We start from the raw sequence: 21,084 nt of genomic DNA on the forward strand, positions 1-21,084 counted from the left end.
ACACAGCTCTACCAATTGTGTCGTCTGCAAACTTACTAATCAGACAAGTTACACTTTCTTGCAAACAATTTATATACACCACGAACAATGAAGGCCCCAGAACTGATCCCTGTGGAACACCGCTAGTCACAGCCTTCCATTCAGAAAAGCATAATTCTACTGATACCCTCTGTCTTCTGTGCCCAAGCCAGTTCTGTATCCAACTTGCCAGCTCTTCTCTGATCCCATGTGACTTCATATTTTGTACCAGTCTACCATGAGGTACCTTGTCAAAGGCTTTACTGAAGTCCATGTATACAACATCTACTGCCTGTAGTGATCTCTGTAGGTGCACACAAAGAGTTAATGGGTAAATAGCAGCACCACATGATCACTAGAGGGCTGGACCAACAAGGGGTATAAAAAAGCAGCCACACGGGGTCTCTTGCTCTCTCTCTCGTGGGTGCACTGTGAACAGGGTAACATCAGAATGACATAGATAGTTAGTGGAGTTACGTTTAGTTGTTGTGGTTAAATCTTGTTAACCAATTCCTAGTTTCCATGTTAAGATAAAGAACTCATGCATTAATAGTTATAGTTACTCAATAAATCTTTGTTGTTACTGGATGAGTTTGAGTCTTCTTCAACAAGATTCAGAGGACCTCACCATCAATCAAGGATTGAGTAACACGTGTTAGCGACCGACCACGCAGGTAACACAACATGGTACTAAGGAGTGTTGGCCTTAACAACATAAACAGAAACTAGCTAGATTAGGTTCGACAGACAGACAAGAAAAATAAAAAATTCGGATAGATATTCGACCACTGAAGGCATCGCAGCAGTCGGACCTCTCTGGCAAGAAAAAAACGGTAAGGTGGACTCACTTCCAGCTCCAGAGCCCCTCAGAACCTCGGGTAATCTCCAGTATAATTGGAAAATTTTCCTTCAACACTTTAATCTATTTCTGGAAATTAAGGACATAACCGCTGCGCCAGACTCTAAAAAACAATAGCCTACCTCTTATTGGCGGCGGGGAAACAGGCCATGGAGATATATAATTCATTCAGTTTCTTGGAAGGCGAAGACAAAACTAAATTTAAAGTAATTATCGCAAAATTTGAAGAACACTGTAAATATCAGTCTGGTGAGACGCTGGAAAGACTTAAATTTCGTAATAGGTGCCAGAGATTTGGGGAGTCAAACACTGATTTCATTGCAGACCTCCAGGTGCTAGCACAAGGCTGTAATTATGCTGATTTCAGATGCTATGATAATAGATCAATTCATTTATGGACGATCTGATAAAAATTTAACAAAAAAACTTTCACAACAACAGTATCTAACTCTAGAAATCGCGATTAAACAGTACATAGTGCATGAACAGAAAAAAAATCAGTACCTTCAATTTATCCAAAGAAAAAACGGTGCCAAAACTTACCACGAGGCAGAGGCAGGATCTCACTCGATGCAACAGCTCTTTTTGATTGGAAGACATCTTGAGAAAGGAGCCGCACATGCGCACTTCCCTAAAAGACGCAAACCGGCAAAACTGTGTTCTGCGCATGCGCAGTTGTGAAAAGAGCGCACAATCCAGGAAACTCGGAGTGCGCATGCGCAATCGAGTCCTACGCATGACGTCACGAGCATCATGATGTCAGAGGACCAGGACCACGCCCACTTAAAAAGGAAATGCATGAAAATGAACAAAAAGAAATTTAAAGCTGCAAAACCCAATTTGTTTACCTCACAAGACAGAACAATGCCCGAACTTACACCAGCAGTTGAAAATAACTTTCACAACACCCAAAGAGAAGAGCACAATGACAAATCCATAGCAAAAGATTTATTCATTGACGATGATTACTCAGGAGATGAGTTCCTCATTGGACAAATAGAACACCATGACGCATCCTTGACAAGAAGCGATGATTTGCTCGCTGATGAATGCCACTCAGCCATGGATCAGTTCTCTTGATCTGATGGTCATTGCAGCAGCAACATGGGTGTCAAGTTCCATACAAGTCTCATGGTGGGAGAATCCAGTACCATGACGACATGGCAGCTCGTCGACAAAATGGATGACAACCACATATCACACATCCTAGCCGAAGGCGACGCCATGCAGAGAGCACAGATTGACTCCACTGAGGGAGTGATACCGGCATCCATAGCGAGCTCGTTGACAGGCTCGTTGAATGGCCGCAAACAACGATTCTGGAGCGACAGCCATGAATCGGCAAGAAGACACTGAATGTCTACCCACTGTATGTGAAAACAGTGTCAAAGCGATCACACTCGATATACAGAGTGTGCAGGATCACAGCGAGACTGGCAGATCTCAGCTCGTCTGTACAGAAGCACAGAGAAGGACTACTCTTGGATCCAGTGAGACCACGTCAATTGAAATCTTGAAGATTTTAACTCCTGAAGAGGAGCATAAAGAGATCACAGATGATTCAAATGTACCGGAAATGTCTCCATCAGAGGAGCACCAAGGCAGCAAAGAAGAGCAATCAAATCCACCACAAATGACTGATATCACCAACATCAATACGACATCAGATCATTCTCACAGTTCTCAAAAAGAAACGCTCAATGTAACTGACACCAATGACTGTGACAATTACTCAAATTATCCACACGGAACACACATTGAGCGCAACAAGAGTACAAACATGCCATGGCATGGCAACAAATCTCACAAATTCGCATTTGCTCCACAACAAACAAGCAAACCAGCTTTCAAGAAAGACGCAACACAGAATCGCTACCACAAGCATAAAAAATAAAGTATAAATCAAATAACAAAGTGATTCGACCATTCCGATGTCTCGTGATGTCCTCACATACACACATAAACACTGACGGTGGTCACGACGACATAACAACATCAACTGCCACCTCAACAACAGGCAACGAGATCAACCCACCTGATCAAACTCATACAGTCTAGACTCACAAAGTTTTTCATTAGGATTGGACTTTTTAAATGTTGATTGACTTTGTACAGTCATTATTACCATCACATTCTGTACACAGCATTACTTGTTTTATATCTTCCCAGTTGACTTAATTCATTATGCTTGTTCAATTGTCGTTACACCATACAGAAAATCTGTAACACATTAAAAAGGGGGAGATGTAGTGATCTCTGTAGGTGCATGCACGCAAGGGGTTAAAGGGTAAATAGCAGCACCACATGATCACTAGAGGGCTGGGCCAACAAGGGAGATAAAAAAGCAGCCACACGGGGGGGTCTCGCTCTCTCTCTCGTGGGTACACTTTGAACAGGGTAACATCAGAATTACATAGATAGTTAGTGGAGTTACGTTTAGTTATTATTGTTAAATCTTGTTAACCAATTCCTAGTTTCCATGTTAAGGTAAAGAACTCATGCATTAATAGTTATAGTTACTCAATAAATCTTTGTTGTTACTGGACGAGTTTGAGTCTTCAACAAGATTCAGAGGACCTCACCATCAATCAAGGATTGAGTAACACGTGTTATCGACCACGCAGGTAACACAACACTGCCTTTCCCTCAGCTATCATCTTTGTCACTTCCTCGAAACACTCAATCAAATTAGTGAGGCTCGACCTCCCCTTCACGAAACCATGCTGTTCATCACTAATATGTCCATTTATTTCCAAATCCTATCTCTAAGAATCTTTTCCAATAGTTCCCCTACCACTGACATAAGGCTCACTGGCCTATAATTTCCTGGATTATCCCTGCTGTCCTTCTTAAACAATGGAACAACATTGGCTACTCTCCAGTCCTCTGAAACTTCACCTGTAGCCAATGAGGATACAAAGATTACTGTCAAGGCCCCAGCAATTTCCTCCCTTGCCTCCCGCAGTATTCTGGGGTAGATCCCATCCGGCCCTGGGGACGTATCTACTTTAATGCTTTTTCAGATGCCAACACTTCCTCTTTATTAATATCAACACGACTCGGAATATCTACACACACTACCCTATACTCCTCATCCACCAAGTCCTTCTCTTTGGTGAATACTGAGACAAAGTATTCATTTAGTATCTCTCCCATTTCTTCTGGTTCCATTCATAGATTCCCTCCAATATCCTTGAATGGACCAACCCTTTCTCTGGCTACCCTCTTGCTCTTTACATATGTATAAAATGTGTTAGGATTTTCCTTAATCCTGCTTGGCAATGACATTTCATGACCCTTTTAGCCTTCCTAACTGCTACCTTTAAGTTCCTTCCTACTTGTTTCATACTCTTCCAAGGGCTTCATCTGTCCTAAGCCTTTTAGATCTTACAAATGCTTCCTTTTTCTTTTTGACAAGATTTATAATATCCCTCGTTATCATAAGTTGTGGTTTATTTTGATGCTCCTTTGTGAATTCTGAAATAATACCCTCAAAAAAGGCCCATTTACAGAATTCAAATGCTGGTGAACAACTTAAAAAAAAAACCCTCATGACTTAAACAAATGCTGTACAATTGAAAAACAGCCGCAAATAAACAACAGTGACAAAGTCAATTTTTACAAGAAACAAAATACTGCGGTTGTGGAAATCTGAAGTAAAAATAGAAAATACTTGAAGCGCTCAGCAAGTCGGGCAGCATCTGTGGAGGAAGAAACTGAGTTAACGGCCTGGATTTTCACTGACTTGGGTTGACATGGGAGCCCTTTAAAGATGGCAGGTGGATTCTGCAATTCCCAACTCCATTCCCGGGATTTTTGATTTTTGGGAGTGCTTTTAAAAGGTGTGGGCTGCTTCCTGTCAGAAGCCGCATCTGGTACTCCCGACCTGGCCAGCTCCAATGTCGAGACAGATACGTTCTATCATTCCAGAAGTTTCATATCGCCAGGCCCCTTGGCGGGGTTGACAGCCAATTAGACGAGTCGTGAACTAGTCTTCCTCATGCCCCTATGGCACTTCCATGCCTATTGACCCAGGGTATGCTTTCTAGGAGCAATGAATACTACAGTGCAAATTGGGATGCTTTTTCAAGGAAAGCTTTGACAAAATGTAATCCTTTGATCACTTACCCCTATGCTTGAAAAAAATCTGATCACGCTAATAAAAGGGTCAATCATCTCAGCCATTTGAGATTTCAAATACACTTGAAACCATTTATTTATGTCAATAAAGGTTGTGAAATTGACTGCAGAGATCAGAGAGCCAGAACTGTCAATCAAGCAATGTTTCCTTTGGGGAGCAGGTGCTCTGTTATTCAAATAGATGTCTGGGCTCTCAGCAAAGCCTCATTGTGTATGCCGAAGGAAATAAATACAATGAAAATGCATTAAGTTTTCTTCCATTGCATTTCAGGATTTGCATTCAAAATCACATTTTGCAATTCAGTTTAACTTTCTTTGGGAGATGAAACCCAATGTCCAACCATGTGATGTAAGAAAAACAGCAGTTACAATGGAAGTGTAGTGGAATGTTAACTGGGCCTAAATTAAGTTGTAAATATTCCTACAGTTGTATTATAGGGAACAAATCTAAGATATGTAGAAAAAGTGCACTCTGATTCAGCAATTGAAGCTAAAGTAATTTATTCTGGAACACTCGTGTTTTGATGCATTGGACAGCCTTCACACCTCCCTTTAATTAGTAGCATGACCCAGACTATCAATTCTTTCTGCTGGTGAGGATTTCATAGAATTTACAATGCAGAAGGAGGCCATTCGGCCCATCGAGTCTGCACCGGCTCTTTGAAAGAGCACCCTACCCAAGCCCACACCGCCACCCTATCCCCATAACCCAGTAACCCCACCCATCACTAAGGGCAATTTTGGACACTAAGGGCAATTTATCAAGACCAATCCACCGAACCTGCACATCTTTGGACTGTGGGAGGAGACCGGAGCACCCGGAGGAAACCCACGCGCACACGGGGAGAATGTGCAGACTCCCCACAGACAGTGACCCAAGCCGGGAATCGAACCTGGGACGCTGGAGCTGTGAAGCAATTGTGCTACCACTATGCTACCGTGCTGCCCCAGGATCTGGCAGGGCTGCTTCACAAAGAATGCTTTTTGAGAACCCATGTCAAACTCTGCAGATTGTCATAGAAATAACTAAGTGACGGTGCTCACTGCATATCAGCAAGGAAGCAAGAACAGGGCTTCCGGTGGTGGCCACGGAGTGAGTGGTCACACACAGGGCAGCTCCTGCTCGAAGGCATTGGTTTGGGCACTTTATACCCATTGGTGGGGTAGCTCCAGCAGGAAAGTGGTGCAGAAGGTGTAGAGGGAGAGGTTCTCCCCAAAATTGGCTTGTCTATTGGCTACCAGACCTGACAAAAAACCGTTCCGAAGACCTGGCTGAGGAATTGGAGAGGACCAGTGGCGCAGCAACAATTGCGAGAATGGCAGAGGGGGGAAGGGTCAGAGCCAGTGGGAAAGCCCCAGATGGAGCAGTTGATGCCCTTCATCAAAGACTAATTTCGATAGAAAAAGAAAGAGATGCATGCGGACAGGTCAAAGGCTATTGAGGGAGCAGTAGTATCTCTGTGAGGGTCGATGGACCGTGTAGAAAAGTGCCTTGGGGCACAAGGGACAACACTACATGAGGTGGAGAAGGTGGTGTCTCGAACAGAGCGATCGGATCGTGTCCGTGGGGCAGGGGTCCTGGGGGACCTATGCAAGTCGCTGAGAGTGAAGGTGGAGGAGCAGGAGAACAGGTCCAGGCGGCAGAACCTGCGAATTGTGAGTCTGCCAGAGGGTGTGGAAGGAATGAGATCCACAAAGTATGTGAGAGATGCTGGCCGGGTTGGTGGAGGGGAAGGTGCTGGGCAAGACCCCAGAGGTGGACAGGGCCCACAGGTCTTTAAGGCAGAGGCCGAGAGTGGAGTAGCTGCCATGGGCAGTGATTGTGTGGTTGCATAAATTCGTGGAAAAGGAGAAGATCCTACGATAGGGCAGGGAGCAGCAAGACTGTGAATGGGAGGGGCATCACGTCCGAATATATTAGGATATTGGTGCGGAGCTGGCAAAGAGGCTTGCTGGATTCAACAGGGCCAGGGTGGTGTTGTACCGAAGGAAGATTGGGTTTGGGGTGTTGGGGTGGCAAAACTGTGGGTCACATTTGAAGGCCGGGAGTATTATTTTCAAACACCAGAAGAGGCCAATGAATTTCTAAGGGACCATAAACTATAATAATAATCGCTTATTGTCACAAGTAGGATTCAATAGAGTTACTGTGAAAAGCCTCTAGTCGCCACATTCTGGCACCTGTTCAGGAGGCCGGTACGGGAATTGAACCCGTGCTGCTGGCCTTGTTCTGCATTACAAGCCAGCTGTTTAGCCCACTGTGGGAGAGACCTGAGAAAACTGGGGGAGAACTGAGAGTTGGTGTGAGATGGAGGAGCTAAATCTGCAAAGGTTGGATGTTGTGGCTATTGTATGCCGCCGGAGGGTGGGTTTTTATTCCTTTGGGGAGTTATAACTTTGTAAGGGGGGGAATCCCACCCCTTCCCCCCCCCCCCCTCCCCCTTTGCTATTTGTGATGTTTTGCTTTTTGGAAGGGGCGATTTGCGAATTTGGGCGTTTTTTCTTTACGAGAAAGCAGTGTGCATGGTGGGGCCTGTTGGGTGGGGCTGCCGACTGAGGGGCATTCAGGTGGTATGGGGGGGCCATTCGCACATGCTAAATGGGGCTGGTGGGGGGAGGCGTTTGTAAGGAGGTCTTTGATTGGAGTTGTCATGCTGGCAGCAAATGCTGGTGAATGGAGGTGAGGGAGCAGGCCGCGAGAGGTGACCAGACGGAGAGGGGAGGAGGTGGAGCGGGAGAAGTGAGGGGTTGGGAGGGGGTGTATCGAACTTGGCACAATTGGAGACTGAGAGAGGTCATGGGTGGAGAGGGGGCCATCTTGGATGGGCCCAGTTTACGGTGGTATTAGTGGAGGTAAAGCTGGAGGGGGATGATGGTGGACAGTAGAGGAGAGTGGAGGGGTAAGCGTCCGATAAGAATTGCAACGTGGAACGTCCGTGGGCCGACTAAGAAGTCTTGGATTTTTGCACACTGATGTGTTGGGTGTTCTGGATCACAAACAGGTCACCAACACTGGAAGTGGTGCAACTCTATTTTATTATAAGGTTAACTATATTAACATACTTGAACTGTGGTTAAATGCAGTACCAGCTTTAACTGTCGACCCTTGCCTAGTCCTAACCAGGTGATGCACTCAGCACATGGTGAATGTCTGTGTTGCAGGCTGTGAGCCCTGTGCTCCGAGCTGGCTGCTACTAGAATGGGCGAGAACTCTCCTGTCCCCTGTCTTTAGAGTGCGTGTGCTCTCACTGGTGATTGGCTGTGGTGATGTGTATGCTGATTGGTCCCACTGCATGTCCATCAGTGTGTGTGTGTGTCTGCACCATAATATACTGGTGTATATTATGACACACACCTGAGGAGTTTGAAGGCGGAGGTGATCTTTTTACAGGAGACACACCTCTGGGTGAAGGATCAGGTTCGGTTGAGGAAGGGATGGATGGGACAAGTATTTAACTTGGGGTTTGACTCAAAGTGGTGGGGGTATGGCCATTTGTTGAACAAAATCCTCGATGGCAAAGGAGTTGGGAGGGTTTATGGAATATATGGGAAAGGTTGATCCGTGGAGGTTAAGAACTGGGAGGGGTAGTACTCCTTCTTCTCACACGTGTATAAGATGTATTCGAGAATTGATTTCTGTGTGGTGAGTCGAGTGGTGTTAATGAGGGTGTGGGGGGTCGGAGTATGCGGATAACATGATTTCCGCATTGGCTGGAGGTGAGGCTTAGCTCGGGACAAGTGTAGAGGCCGGGATGGAAGCTACTTCTTTTTACATATGTTTGAAATAAAATACATTTTTTTAAAAAGCAAGGAAGCAAGAACAATTTAGTGAGGGTAATGGGGGTGGGCTGGTGTGCAGGTAGTTTGTGGTGAGAGCGAAGATTATTTGGCTATGTTAAAAGCAAAATACTGCAGATGCTGAAATCTCCACACACCCTCCCCCCATTACAGTATAAATCTGACCCCATTTCCAGTTCTCTCTAGATTTGACAAAGAATCATCCAGACTCGAAACGCTAGTTCCCTTTTCTCTTCACAGATGCTGTCAGAGCTGCTGAGATTGTCCAGTGATTTCTGTTTTTGTTATTTGGCTATGTCCATGGAAGGAATTGACTGGACTTCTCTGTGCAAAGTAATAATGGAGGAATGTTTGATGTTACTAGTCCTGAGAGAATTACACCCGAGAAACCAAAGTCAGAGGATGGGGTTCTCCGCTGGCCGACGACAAAATCAGGGCGTGCGATCGGGTGGATAATAGCTGCCGCTGACGAAATCGTGGCAGGTGCCAGTTTGACGCCAAATCGCAAAGCTCCGCCTCCTCGAATACGCGTCAATGCGATGCACGCCGCATGTAGTTGCAATACCGTTCGCATATCATTAGTTGGCCCACCCACGATTCTCCGCCCCCGATGGGCCGACTTCCCAACGGCGCTGTCCACGTGTGCTCTCGGAAATCGTGAACCTGACGTGGTGGCTGCTGAGAGAGAGAGGGCGTACGGACAGTGTCCAGCACCGCCATACTTCGCCGACAGCCGTGCCACTGGCGGGGGCTTCTGCCATCGCTGGTTAAGTAGTGGGGGGTGGCCAGGAGGAGGGCTGTGGGGTCGGGGTGGATGGGTACGCAACACCATTGCTGCAGCCGGCAAGGCAGCCATGCAGCTGCGCGTGCCGCTGACAGCCCGCTGTAAACCTGGTGCCCTGGTCATGTAGGTGACCCCCTGGCCATCAGCTGTATGGGTGTTCCAGCACAACCTGTCCCATCTTTTCGTACGTGATCAGGGTGTGTGTGTGTGTGTGGGGTGTATAGTTCAGGTGCGGCTGCAGTTGTCAGCCCTGCGGGTGTCCATCTCGGACCCAGCATTCCCGCACCATTTTTTTGTATGTTTCGGTGGTGTTCCACGCGGCGCCGGTGCTAGCCCCTCACCGGTAGCTGAATCGGTGCAGGTGTGGCGCCGATTTTTCTGACGTGGAGTTCCACAGATTTTCCATTCATGTCAGCACTTAGACTTAGAAACGGAGACTCTGGCCCAGAATGTTACAAATGCAATGTGGCCGCTATACCTTCTTTGATGCAGCTCCAGAAGAAGGGATCTCCCCAAAGGACTTCAAGCAGGCATATGAAACACTGTCTGAATGGTAATGCAAGCAGACCTGAAGAAGATACTCAGAAGTAGTTTATGTAATAGTGACAACAGATTTCAGCTAATATTGGCAACAGTCAGCAATTGATTTTCTTGGGGTAAACAGCAGCTGAAAGGTATCCTGGTAGATAAACAAAATCATATGTGATAATAATCTTTATTGTCACAAGTGGGCTTACATTACATGAAGTTACGGTGAAAAGCCCCTAGTCGCCACATTCCGGCACCTGTTCGGGTACACCGAGGGAGAATTCAGAATGTCCAAATTACCTAACAGCACGTCTTTTGGGACTTGTGGGAGGAAACTGGAGCACCCGGAGGAAACGCACACAGACATGGGGCGAACGTGCAGCCTCCACACAGGCAGTGACCCAAGCCGGGAATTGAACCTGGGACCCGACACGGTGAAGCAACAGTTCTAACCACTGTGCTACCTAGGTCTTAAGCTACAGACTCTTGAATGTAGAACACCTATCTGGTCATATTTCTAGGGCAGAGATGCCAATCTTTAGGCTAGCCTGCAAGAGTCAGTAGGGAGTCACATTAATGGTACTGGGTCCCAATCCAGGAACTAAAATAATGTTATTTCAAACTTTGTTTTATTCTGTCTTTCTCAGCCCCCCTCCTTCGGCTTCTGAGTAACTTACCTGTAGCTGCTCCTCCCAGCCAGGGAAGTCCCCCATTTGAGAATTGGGAGGTGTAACATCACTGAAAACCACACAGTTGAATGTAAGGCCTCATTTGCCTTGCTATAATGATTGAGTTAACTTTGCCTCCAGCAATAGCAATAGCGACATTAAAGGTCAGATCAGAGAGGGCATGAAAGGAACCCTTGCAGTGAACCCAGAGTCTGAATCTGCACCTCTTGGTCACAGAGAACTGAGCTAAATATTCAGGAGCCGAATTGAAAGTTTGAAACCAGGATAAGGAGATGAAGAGAGAAGGGAATTGTGATCGAATTGGAAAAAGAGTAAGGAAAAATAAAGATGGGTTTGAGTGATCTGTGGATAGTCATAGATTCCTGCAGCTAGTTTGCTGTCTGGGAGGATGATTAATAGTTCTACAAGAAACATTTCCCGCACTGTTTAACTATGATATTTTGTGGTTTTCTTGGGTCTTTAAACTGTATACATTTAAAAATGAGCTTTTCATTATTAGCTTCTAGATTGTGACTTCAGTTTGTAAGATACTATCTCGAGAGCCTTTTATGCTAACCTTCACCCAGGCAGGATTTAGAAATTCGCACTGAATGTCCTATCCAATGAATTATCTGTCTGGTGTGCTGAAGGTGTTTCTAATGTATTATTAGAACAAAAGCAAAATATCACAGATGATGCAATCTGAAATAAAAATAAAATTCTGGAAATATTCAGCAGGTCAGGCAGCATTTTTAAAATTCACTTACGGGATGTGGGCGTCGCTGGCTATGCCATCATTTACTGCCCAATCCTAGTTGCCCTTGAGAAAGTGGTGGTGAGCTGCCTTCTTGAGGCTCTGCAGCCCCTGAGGTGTAGGTACACCCTCAGTGCTGTTAGGGAGGGAATACCAGGATTATGACCCAGCGACAGTGAAGGGACGGCGATATATTTCCAAGTCCGGAATGTGAATGGCTTGGAGAGAAACCTCCAGCTGGTTGTGTTCCCAGGTATCGGCTGGCCTTGTCCTTCTAGATAGTAGCAGTTGCTGGTTTGGAAGGTGTTGCTTAATGAGCCTTGGTGAGTTGCTGCAGTGCATCTTGTAGATGATACACCCTGCTGCCCTAGTGTGTCGGTGGTGGTGGAGGGTGTGAATGATTGTGAAAGTGGTATCAATCAAGCGGGCAGAGAAACTGAGTTAACGTTTCAGGGTGATGACTGGTTCCGATGAAACGTCATCGTCCTGAAATGTTGGGCTGGATTGTCCGATTCTGGGGTCTGTCTCCACTCCGGCGTGGGACGCTCGCGGACCCAGCCCGCAAAATAGTCCCCCGCTTCAGATGGCTCGCCCGCCCCGGACCACCCCCCCCCCCCCCCCCCCCCCCCACAGTGCACCTAGCCCCGAATAATGCCCCTCCCCCCACCCCGGACTGGTTAATCCAACCCATTAACCTTTTCCACAGAAGCTGCCTGACCGCTGAGTATTTCCAGCATTTTTTGTTCTAATTGCATTATGGGTAACCACAGTAGTATTCTTAGTTCTTCAAAGATGACTAAAAACGCATCTTCATTTTTCTCTACTGTTTTCTTCAATTCGATCATAATTCCCATCTTTCATTGTCTCCACCTATTTATCCTTATTTCAAACTTCAATTTGACTGCTGAATATTCAGCTCAGTCCTCTAACTACGAAGAAGTTTAGACTCCATTTACAGTGTGTAATATCTTGCTGACTGCTTGTATTATTTATTGTTAAAATACCCAATTCAACAATTCTTCCTTTCTACAATGTATTATCTATAACAAATACCATTAACAAACCTAAGGTGCAGGACAATTATTTGGAACTGAACGTGGAATGAATGATTACGTGCAGAAGGGATGTAGATGTTAGCACAGTGATCTCTGAAACAATGGGCGGGATTCTCTGAAATGGAGCTATGTCCCCAAGCCGGCGGGAAAACCGACGGCAATGACTCCGGCAGCAATGGCCCCCCAAGGTGAGGAATTCTTACCTTTCTAGGGGGCTAGGTTGTCGCTGGAGTCGTCCCACTGTTCCAGCCAGCGCTGAAGGGCAGGCGCGAGTTCGCGCATGCGCGGAACGGCCAGCGTATTTCCGTGCATGCGCGGGGGTTCTCTTCTCCATCACGGCCCCTGGGCAATATGGTGGAGCCCTACAGGGGCCCGGCGCGAAGGAAAGAAAGCCCCCACGGAAACAGCCCGGCCACAGGATCGGTAGGCTCCGATCGTGGGCCGTGCCACCTTGGGGACCGCCCCTGCGCACTTACCTGCCAGGTCCCGGCGTGCGTGATGTGAGTAATTTACACTGGCGGGACTGGCCAAAACTGACGGCCACTCGGCCCATCGGGGCCCAGAGAATCGCCGGAGGGGGGGGGGCGCTGTCAACGGCCCCCTACCGGAGTGGCGGGAATCCCGCCGGCCCCCCAAAAACGCGCTGGAGAATAGGGCCGCCGGCGGCGGGGTGGGATTAGCACCTCCCCCCGGGGATTCTCCGACCCAGCGCCGGGAAGGACAATCCCAGCCAATGTTATGTTTGAAAACCAATGGGATATTGAGACTCAATATTGAAAACCTAATATGCACACCAAACATATAATTCATTGCATAGGGCATCCAGTGAGCTTCTACTTACCACCACCCTCTCTTCCACCACCACCCTCTCTTCCACCCCACCCTCACACCCAATCTAGCATTGGAACAAGTATATAATAAATTGGTGTAAAATTTCCCAAATGTATTTTATACATGGAGACGCTAATAAGTCTGCGTAAGAAACGTTCCTGACTATAGTGTGTTGACTAGAGGTAGAGCTGGCTGTTGTAGAGACCATTCACAATCAGCATCAAGTTGGAGGGATTGCCTGCTGTCCCAATGATTGTGGTTTTCAAAAGATAACCTCGTGGAAATTTTAAATAACTTTACTTAAGGAGTAAATTTAGATTTATAGGTTTACGGTGCGAGGGGCAAGGTTTAGAGGAGATGTATGAGGCAAGTTTTTACACAGAGGGTACCTGGAACTCACTGCCGGAGAAGGTGGTGGAAGCAGGAACGATAATGACATTTAAGGGGCATCTTGGATGGGAATAGAGGGATATGGACCCTGGAAATGTGGAAGATTTTAGTTTAGACGGGCAGCATGGTCGGCGCAGGCTTGGAGGGCCGAAGGGCATGCTCCTGTGCTGTAATTTTCTTTGTTCTTTGTAGTAAATCCCTGTTTTCCAAATTGCTGTTTCGTACACTTGGTTGAAGCTTTATTTCAGAAAAAAAACCTGCCCATTGATCTCCCTGATCTCATTGCATAGCTCAGTTCCCGTTTTGAAACCCCATCAGTGTGTCTGAGTCTCCAGTCTCAATCTGTCAGTACATCAAGATATACAGGTACCTTTGATAGAGTTCATTATTTATCCTAATTTTAGCAAAGCAAGTTTTGTTTCTGATCCTAATTTAGGAGAAATCACAAGTATTTTAAAAGAATTGCGCATATACTGGCTTGTTAATGGTATTCATAATAACTTGTCTTTTTATTTAAACAGCACTGGTTAGACGCCACAAAACCCATCAAGAAACAAGTGAAAAGTAAGTACACACGATTAACTTGTAACAAATGCGTTTCAGAATACCTTTTAATACTGGGATTGATCTCAATGTTTTATTAAAATATAAACATGCTGTATTATCTTTACATGATAAATTGTTTTGCGATGCACATTTGAAAAATTTGACAATCATTTCTGATATGGAAATATTTAATATATAAATCTATTTTTCTCAGTTGGACCTCCTTACTGTTTCCACTTCAGAATAAAATTCTATTCCTCGGAACCAAACAATCTTCGGGAAGAGTTTACAAGGTAGGACTGTATGGTGGAGGAATGCTAACTGCAAATTTGACCCATTTCAAAATTTGCTGGTTCTGGGGGCGTGAGCAATGCTGGGAAGGCTGCATTTAATGTGCATTCATAGTGGCTGTGAGGGCATTCAGGGTCAACTCCATGCAGTGAGACTGGAGTCACAGGACAGCAGGCTAGGCAAACGGGCAGGTACTTTGTCTTGAACATAATTGGGGAATTTGTCAGGGTTCTGACCACATTCCAACAAATTTCACTTTCTCTGCTGCCTGCTCATGAATTACTAAATTTAATGAATTCAATTACCCAATTTGTCATGGTGGAATTTGACCTGACCACCTCTAGATTGTTCATTCAGGTCCATAACCACGAGGCTGCCATACCCATTTTATATTCAGATAGACCGAGATTTCAATTTCTGCCTGTTAATGGATCCAGAAGCAACATTCAGTATCAGTTAACTTTCAATACCAAAATGAAACACATAAAAAAAATGAAACTCCCCCTCACTCATTATCAGTCTGTCTCCATTCTTTTTCTTGCTCCATGTTGCAAATGCTATGTCCAGTCTCCCTTGGGCTTGCTCCGTGGCTCCTGGCAACAGTTCCTTCCAATCTCTCCCATACTCTCAGTGACAATTGGCAGGTTTTGCATTAATTTGTTCTCTGTTTCCACATCCTCCCCTCACGCATCCCTCCCTTACGCATCCTCTCCTCACATGTCCGCCCTCACATGTCCGCCCTCACATGTTCCCCCTCACATGCTCCCCTTCACAGGCCCCTCTCACGCATTCTTCCGTCCTGCGACCTCCCGGCCTGTGAACACCCACCCCGCGACACCCCACCCTGGTCACATCCCCTCATGCTCCTGGCCCCTCGGTTCATGTCCCCTCACGCATTTCATCACACCCCTCCCTTTCACAACATGCCTCCCCTTGAACACCTTCCTCTCGAACACCTTTCCCCTCCTCGCTCTTCCCCCTCCTCGCTCTTCCCCCCCCTCGCTCTTCCCCTCCTCGCTCTCACCCCTCCTCGCTCTCACCCCTCCTCGCTCTCACCCCTCCTCGCTCTCACCCCTCCTCGCTCTCACCCCTCCTCGCTCTCACCCCTCCTCGCTCTCACCCCTCCTCGCTCTCACCCCTCCTCGCTCTCACCCCGTCCTCGCTTTCACCCCTCCTCACGCCGCTCGCTTCTCACCTTTTCCCCCGCGCACCGCTCGCCCCCCTCGCCGCTCGCCCTCCTCGCCACTCATCCCCCTCGCCGCCCGCCCCCTCACCGCCCGCCGCCCGCCCCCCTCGCCGCCCGCCCCCCTCGCCGCCCGCCCCCCTCGCCGCCCGCCCCGCCCGCCGCCCGCTCGCCGCCCGCCCCCCCGCCGCCCGCCTCGCCGCTCGCGTCCCCCTCGCCGCTCGCGTCCCCCTCGCCGCTCGCGTCCCCCTCGCCGCTCGCATCCCCCTCGCCGCCCGCGTCCCTCTCGCTGCTCACCCTCGACCCCTCGTGGCTCGGCTCGCCCCCCTCGCCGCCCGCCCCCCTCGCGGCTCGTCCCCCTCGCGGCTCGTCCCCCTCGCGGCTCGTCCCCCTCGCGGCTGGCCCCCCCTCGCGGCTGGCCCCCCCTCGCTGCTGGCCCCCCCTCGCTGCTGGCCCCCCCTCGCTGCTGGGCCCCCCTCGCTGCTGGCCTCCCCTCGCTGCTGGCCTCCCCTCGCTGCTGGCCCCCCCTCGCTGCTGGCCCCCCCTCGCGGTGCGCCCCCCTCGCTGCTGGTCCCCCCTCGCTGCTGAGCCCCCTCACTGCTGGACCCCCTTGCTGCTGGCCCCCCCCTTGCGGCTCGCCCCCCCCTCGCTGCTGGTCCCCCTCGCACGGCTCGCCCCCCCCTCGCTGCTGGTCCCCCTCGCACGGCTCGCCCCCCCCTCACGTCTCGCCCTCGACCCCTCGTGCCTCGGCTCGCCCCCCCCTCACGGCTCGCCTCCCCCTCACGGCTCGCCCCCCCCTCACGGCTCGCCCCCCCTCACGGCTCGCCCCCCCCTCACGGCTCGCCCCCCCCTCACGGCTCGCCCCCCCCCTTCGCGGCTCCCCCCCCCCCCCCCCCGCGGCTCGCCCCCCCCTCGCGGCCCGCCCCCCCTCGCGGCTCGCCCCCCCTCGCGGCTCGCCCCCCCTCGCGGCTCGCCCCCCCCTCGCGGCTCGCCCCCCCTCGCGGCTCGCCCCCCCTCGCGGCTCGCCCCCCTCGCGGCTCGCCCCCCTCGCGGCTCGCCCTCCCTCGCGGCTCGCCCCCCCCCTCGCGGCTCACCCCCCCTCACGGCTGGCCCCCCCTCGCTGCTGGCCCCCCTCGCTGCTGGCCCCCCTCGCTGCTGGCCCCCCTCGCTGCTGGCCCCCCTCGCTGCTGGCCCCCCTCGCTGCTGGCCCCCCTCGCTGCTGGCCCCCCTCGCTGCTGGCCCCCCTCGCTGCTGGCCCCCCTCGCTGCTGGCCCCCCTCGCTGCTGGCCCCCCTCGCTGCTGGCCCCCCTCGCTGCTGGCCCCCCTCGCTGCTGGCCCCTCTCGCTGCTGGCCCCCCTCGCTGCTGGCCCCCCTCGCTGCTGGCCCCCCTCGCTGCTGGCCCCCCTCGCTGCTGGCCCCCCTCGCTGCTGGCACCCCTCGCTGCTGGCCCCAATGCTTCTCCCCCAAACGCTTCTCCCCATATGCTTCTCCCACCTCCCGCATCCCTCCCGCCCCGTGCTTCTTCCCCACCCTGCGCTGTCCACGCCATGTTTTATGATTTCCCCTTCACACTTTCCCCCCAACGCTTCCCACCTCCCCCCATTGCTCTCATCCCATCCCCTCCCTCACACTTGCCCCTTCCTCCCTCATGCTCCTGCTTTCACTGCTAAATATTCTAGCTATTGTTTTAATATTATGTGCCCTATTCTGGATTTCTGAACCAAATGAAATAATTTTATCATCTGCCCAATTGAATCTTAGATCTCAAGTTAGATTAACCTTTATTCTGGTTAAAAAAAAATATTTTTTATAAATGCATTTTATTCAAACTTGTATCAAAGTAGTTACAGCAAATAAACACCCCGGGGAACATTCTTCCCAACAATCAACTATACAGTTTGTACAGATTTTCCTCACCTTTTCTGTAACTCCCCTGCTGAGCCCCTTAACTCATACTTCATCTTCTCTAACCGCAGGAAGTCTTACAGGTCACCCAACCATGCTGCTACCCCCGGTGGCGATGCCGACCGCCACTCCAGCAAAATACGTCACCGTGCAATCAGAGAGGCGAAGGCCAAGACATCAGCCTTCCTCCTCTCCATGAGCTGCGGTTTCTCTGAAATCCCAAATATCGCCACCAAAGGGTCCGGGTCCACTCCCACCTCCACTATCCTGGCTAAGACCGCGAACATGCCCGCCCAGAATCTTCCCAATTTTTCACAACCCCAAAACATGTGGCATCATTCATTGGCCCCCGGCCACAATTCTCACACTCATCTGCTGCCCCCTGAAAGAACCCACTCATTCTCGCCTGAGTCATATGCACCCTGTGCACCACCTTAAACTATATCAGGCTCATCCTTGCACAAGAGGAGATCCCGTTTACCCTTCGCAATGCCTCACTCCATATTCCCCAATTGATCTTCATGCCCAACTCCGCTTCCCATTTCTCCTTGATCTTCACCACTCGCTCGCCTCCCTGCTCCCACAGCCACTTATATATATCCCCAATTCTTCCCTCCGCTTCCACATCCGGAAGCAGCAGTCGCTCCAGCAGGGTGCATCCCGACAATCTAAGGAATCCCTTCCAGGCCTTTTGTGCAAAGTCCCTAACCTGTAGATAGCTGAACTCACGACCCGTCGGCAGCTCTACCCTCTCCCTTCGCTCCTCCAGACTGGCAAACCGTTCCTCCAAATACAAATCTCTCACCTTGACCGCCCCACATCCCTCCACCTCCAGTATACACCATTCATCCCCTCCCTGGCTCAAACCCATGATTCTCGCACAGCGGCGTTAGCACCGACATCCTAGCCACCCTAAAATGCCTCCTCAGCTGATTCCATATCTTCACCATGGACTGCACCACTGGGCTCCCTGAATACCTACGCAGAGCCATTGGCAATGCTGCCATCACCATAGCCCTCAAACTAGACCCCTTACAAGATTCCTCCTCAATCCTAACTCACTCCACCCTTTCTCCTTCCCACCACTGCCACACCTTGTCCACATTCGCTGCCCAATAATAATGAAACAGGCTTGGCAATGCCAACCACCCCTGCTGCCTCTGCTCTGTAGCAGGGTACTCCCCACCCTCGGCACCTTCCCTGCCCATACAAAGCCAGAGATGATTGTGTCTGCTTTCCGAAAAAAAGCCTTTGGTATAAAGATCGGGAGAGCCTGAAAGATAAACAAGAACCTCGGCAGAATATTCAATATCACCACTTGGACCCTCCCCGCCAGCGTTAAGTGCAGTGTAACCCACCCACCTCTTAAGATCCTCCCTGGCCTGCTCCACCAGCTTTGTTAAGTTCCACTTATGGAGCCCCATCCATTCCCTCGCTACCTGAATCCCCAAGTACTTAAACCTATCCCTCGCTACCGTAAATGGCATCCCCCCCTAAATTAGCCCGCTGTACCTGCTCATTCACCGCGAATACCTCGCTTTTCCCTTAATTCAGCTTGTATCCCAATAACCCTCCAAACCCCCTCCAACAGGCCCATAATCCTTCCCATATTCTCCAACGGATCCGAAACATACAGCAAGAGGTCATCGGCAAAGAGCGACACCAGATGCTCCCTCTGTCCCCTCATTATCCCCTGCCACTCTGCCGAACCCCTGAGAGCCATCGCCAATGGCTCTATGGCCAGTGCAATCCGGTAAATGCATGGTAGGTTTAAGCCACCTGTGCTCAGTTGAAGCCCTGGTTTAATTCTGGTGAATTTGTACTGTACATCTTTCAAGCCTAACACAAGGAGCTGTGCCCAAAATTGAACATTGGACTCTAGATGGGGATGACTTAGACACTGTGCAACTGAAGCATCTATTACTTAATCCCTGCTAATTTTGTGCTCCCAGCCTTGACCCTGATTGCTGATAAGTCTTTAACTACTGAAAAGCTAGTTACCTTCATAACAGGTAGTCCAGTCATGTGGTAATTTCTTGACTTTCTTCCAGGCTCCAAATTGCAAAGCCCCAAATGCAGAGTCTCCGAGATTCCATTACTCATGAGACTCGAGAGTTATCTCATATATTACCTCATATGTGCCATCCGCAGCTTTCTTGACTTTTATCCTCCTTCCCTTGTACACTTCTTCTACCACTTTTGACCTGCACTTTTTTCCAGCAACTTTCTGTTTATATAATTGCCTTTCCTCGCCCCTCCCACTCTACCTTCCCCAAGCCTCCAACCTGGACACTCATTCTGATACTCATGTCGGTTACCTTCTTTCTATGCACACTGGGCTTTAACCAAGTAAAAGATTTAAATTTAATACATCAATAAAAACTTAAAGATGAGGGAAATGGCACTGAGCAAGACAAATAGACATGAAAGCCTCTATTAAAATTGATTAAGAACCATACCAAAGGGAGGAAGCAATCATGCAACAAAAAGCAAGGAAAACACTACGAGATTAAGAGAGCACAAAAAATAGCAAGCCTGTTAGTTTCAATAAGAGAAGAATTTCCTTGTGCTTTTCAGCAAGAACAATGATGCATTTATTACACTTGTTATAGTGTAACTATTTATTATTCCCTTAAGATTTCATGTCTAATTGCCTCCAGTCCATCCTCTGATCAATTGAAAAAATATCAATTGCTTTTATTGAGGGAAATTTGTGAATTGGCAGGAATTTGGTAATTCACACTTCCGTAGGAACCCGATCGCATAAAAGATGTTTCTATGAGCTAGAAAATGGTGAGTGGGTGTGTGTGGACAAGCTTTAATCTGAAACAAGCTAAACATTAGTTTATCATAGAAACTACTGTTGAAAGTTATTCTTAGGTAAAAGTGATAAAGTTGTTAACTAGAATCTAGATACTAAGATTGAAAGCAGGTGAAGATAAAAAGATGAGATTTCTCTGAGATTTTGTTTCGGGTCTGTTGCTTGAGTTACTTGCTTCCAAAGTGAAGGGGTTGAAACTTGAGGTTTTGTTTCGTATCTGAGATTGCTTTTGCAATTGACAACACAGAGGTTTGCCATTTCAGATGGATTGAGCAGGTCAGTGTTTTTCTTTGAGAGCGAGAGAGGCTTCCTATTCCTCGCTAGTTCTGCGGTAATGGTACCACAGATTGCAGGACTTTTTTTGGCAGAGTAGCAGTTGACAGCTGAATATCTTTTTTCCTCCCTTAGCCGAGAACTACTCTGAAGTTGTTTCTCCGAGTTCTTCCCAGTGTTCTGCACACCAAAGGGGCTGTTTCAGCCTGTCTTTCTCACAGGCAAAAACAAAATGACTGC

At 48.9% G+C, this 21,084-nt stretch overlaps 1 protein-coding gene across 2 annotated transcripts in view; it reads left to right on the top strand.

Annotated features, from left to right (window-relative positions):
• The window catches only part of LOC140425065 (band 4.1-like protein 4B), a 574,236-nt gene that overhangs the window by 233,248 nt on the left and 319,904 nt on the right, over nucleotides 1-21,084 (top strand). For both annotated transcript variants that reach the window (XM_072508898.1, XM_072508899.1), the window contains exons 3-4: nucleotides 14,347-14,389; nucleotides 14,586-14,664. In XM_072508898.1, the coding sequence (XP_072364999.1) occupies nucleotides 14,347-14,389; nucleotides 14,586-14,664 (122 nt within the window). The remainder of the gene's footprint in view (nucleotides 1-14,346; nucleotides 14,390-14,585; nucleotides 14,665-21,084) is intronic.

This window comes from Scyliorhinus torazame, chromosome 6 (assembly GCF_047496885.1).
Source record: "Scyliorhinus torazame isolate Kashiwa2021f chromosome 6, sScyTor2.1, whole genome shotgun sequence".
Classification (NCBI taxonomy): Eukaryota; Metazoa; Chordata; class Chondrichthyes; order Carcharhiniformes; family Scyliorhinidae; genus Scyliorhinus; species Scyliorhinus torazame.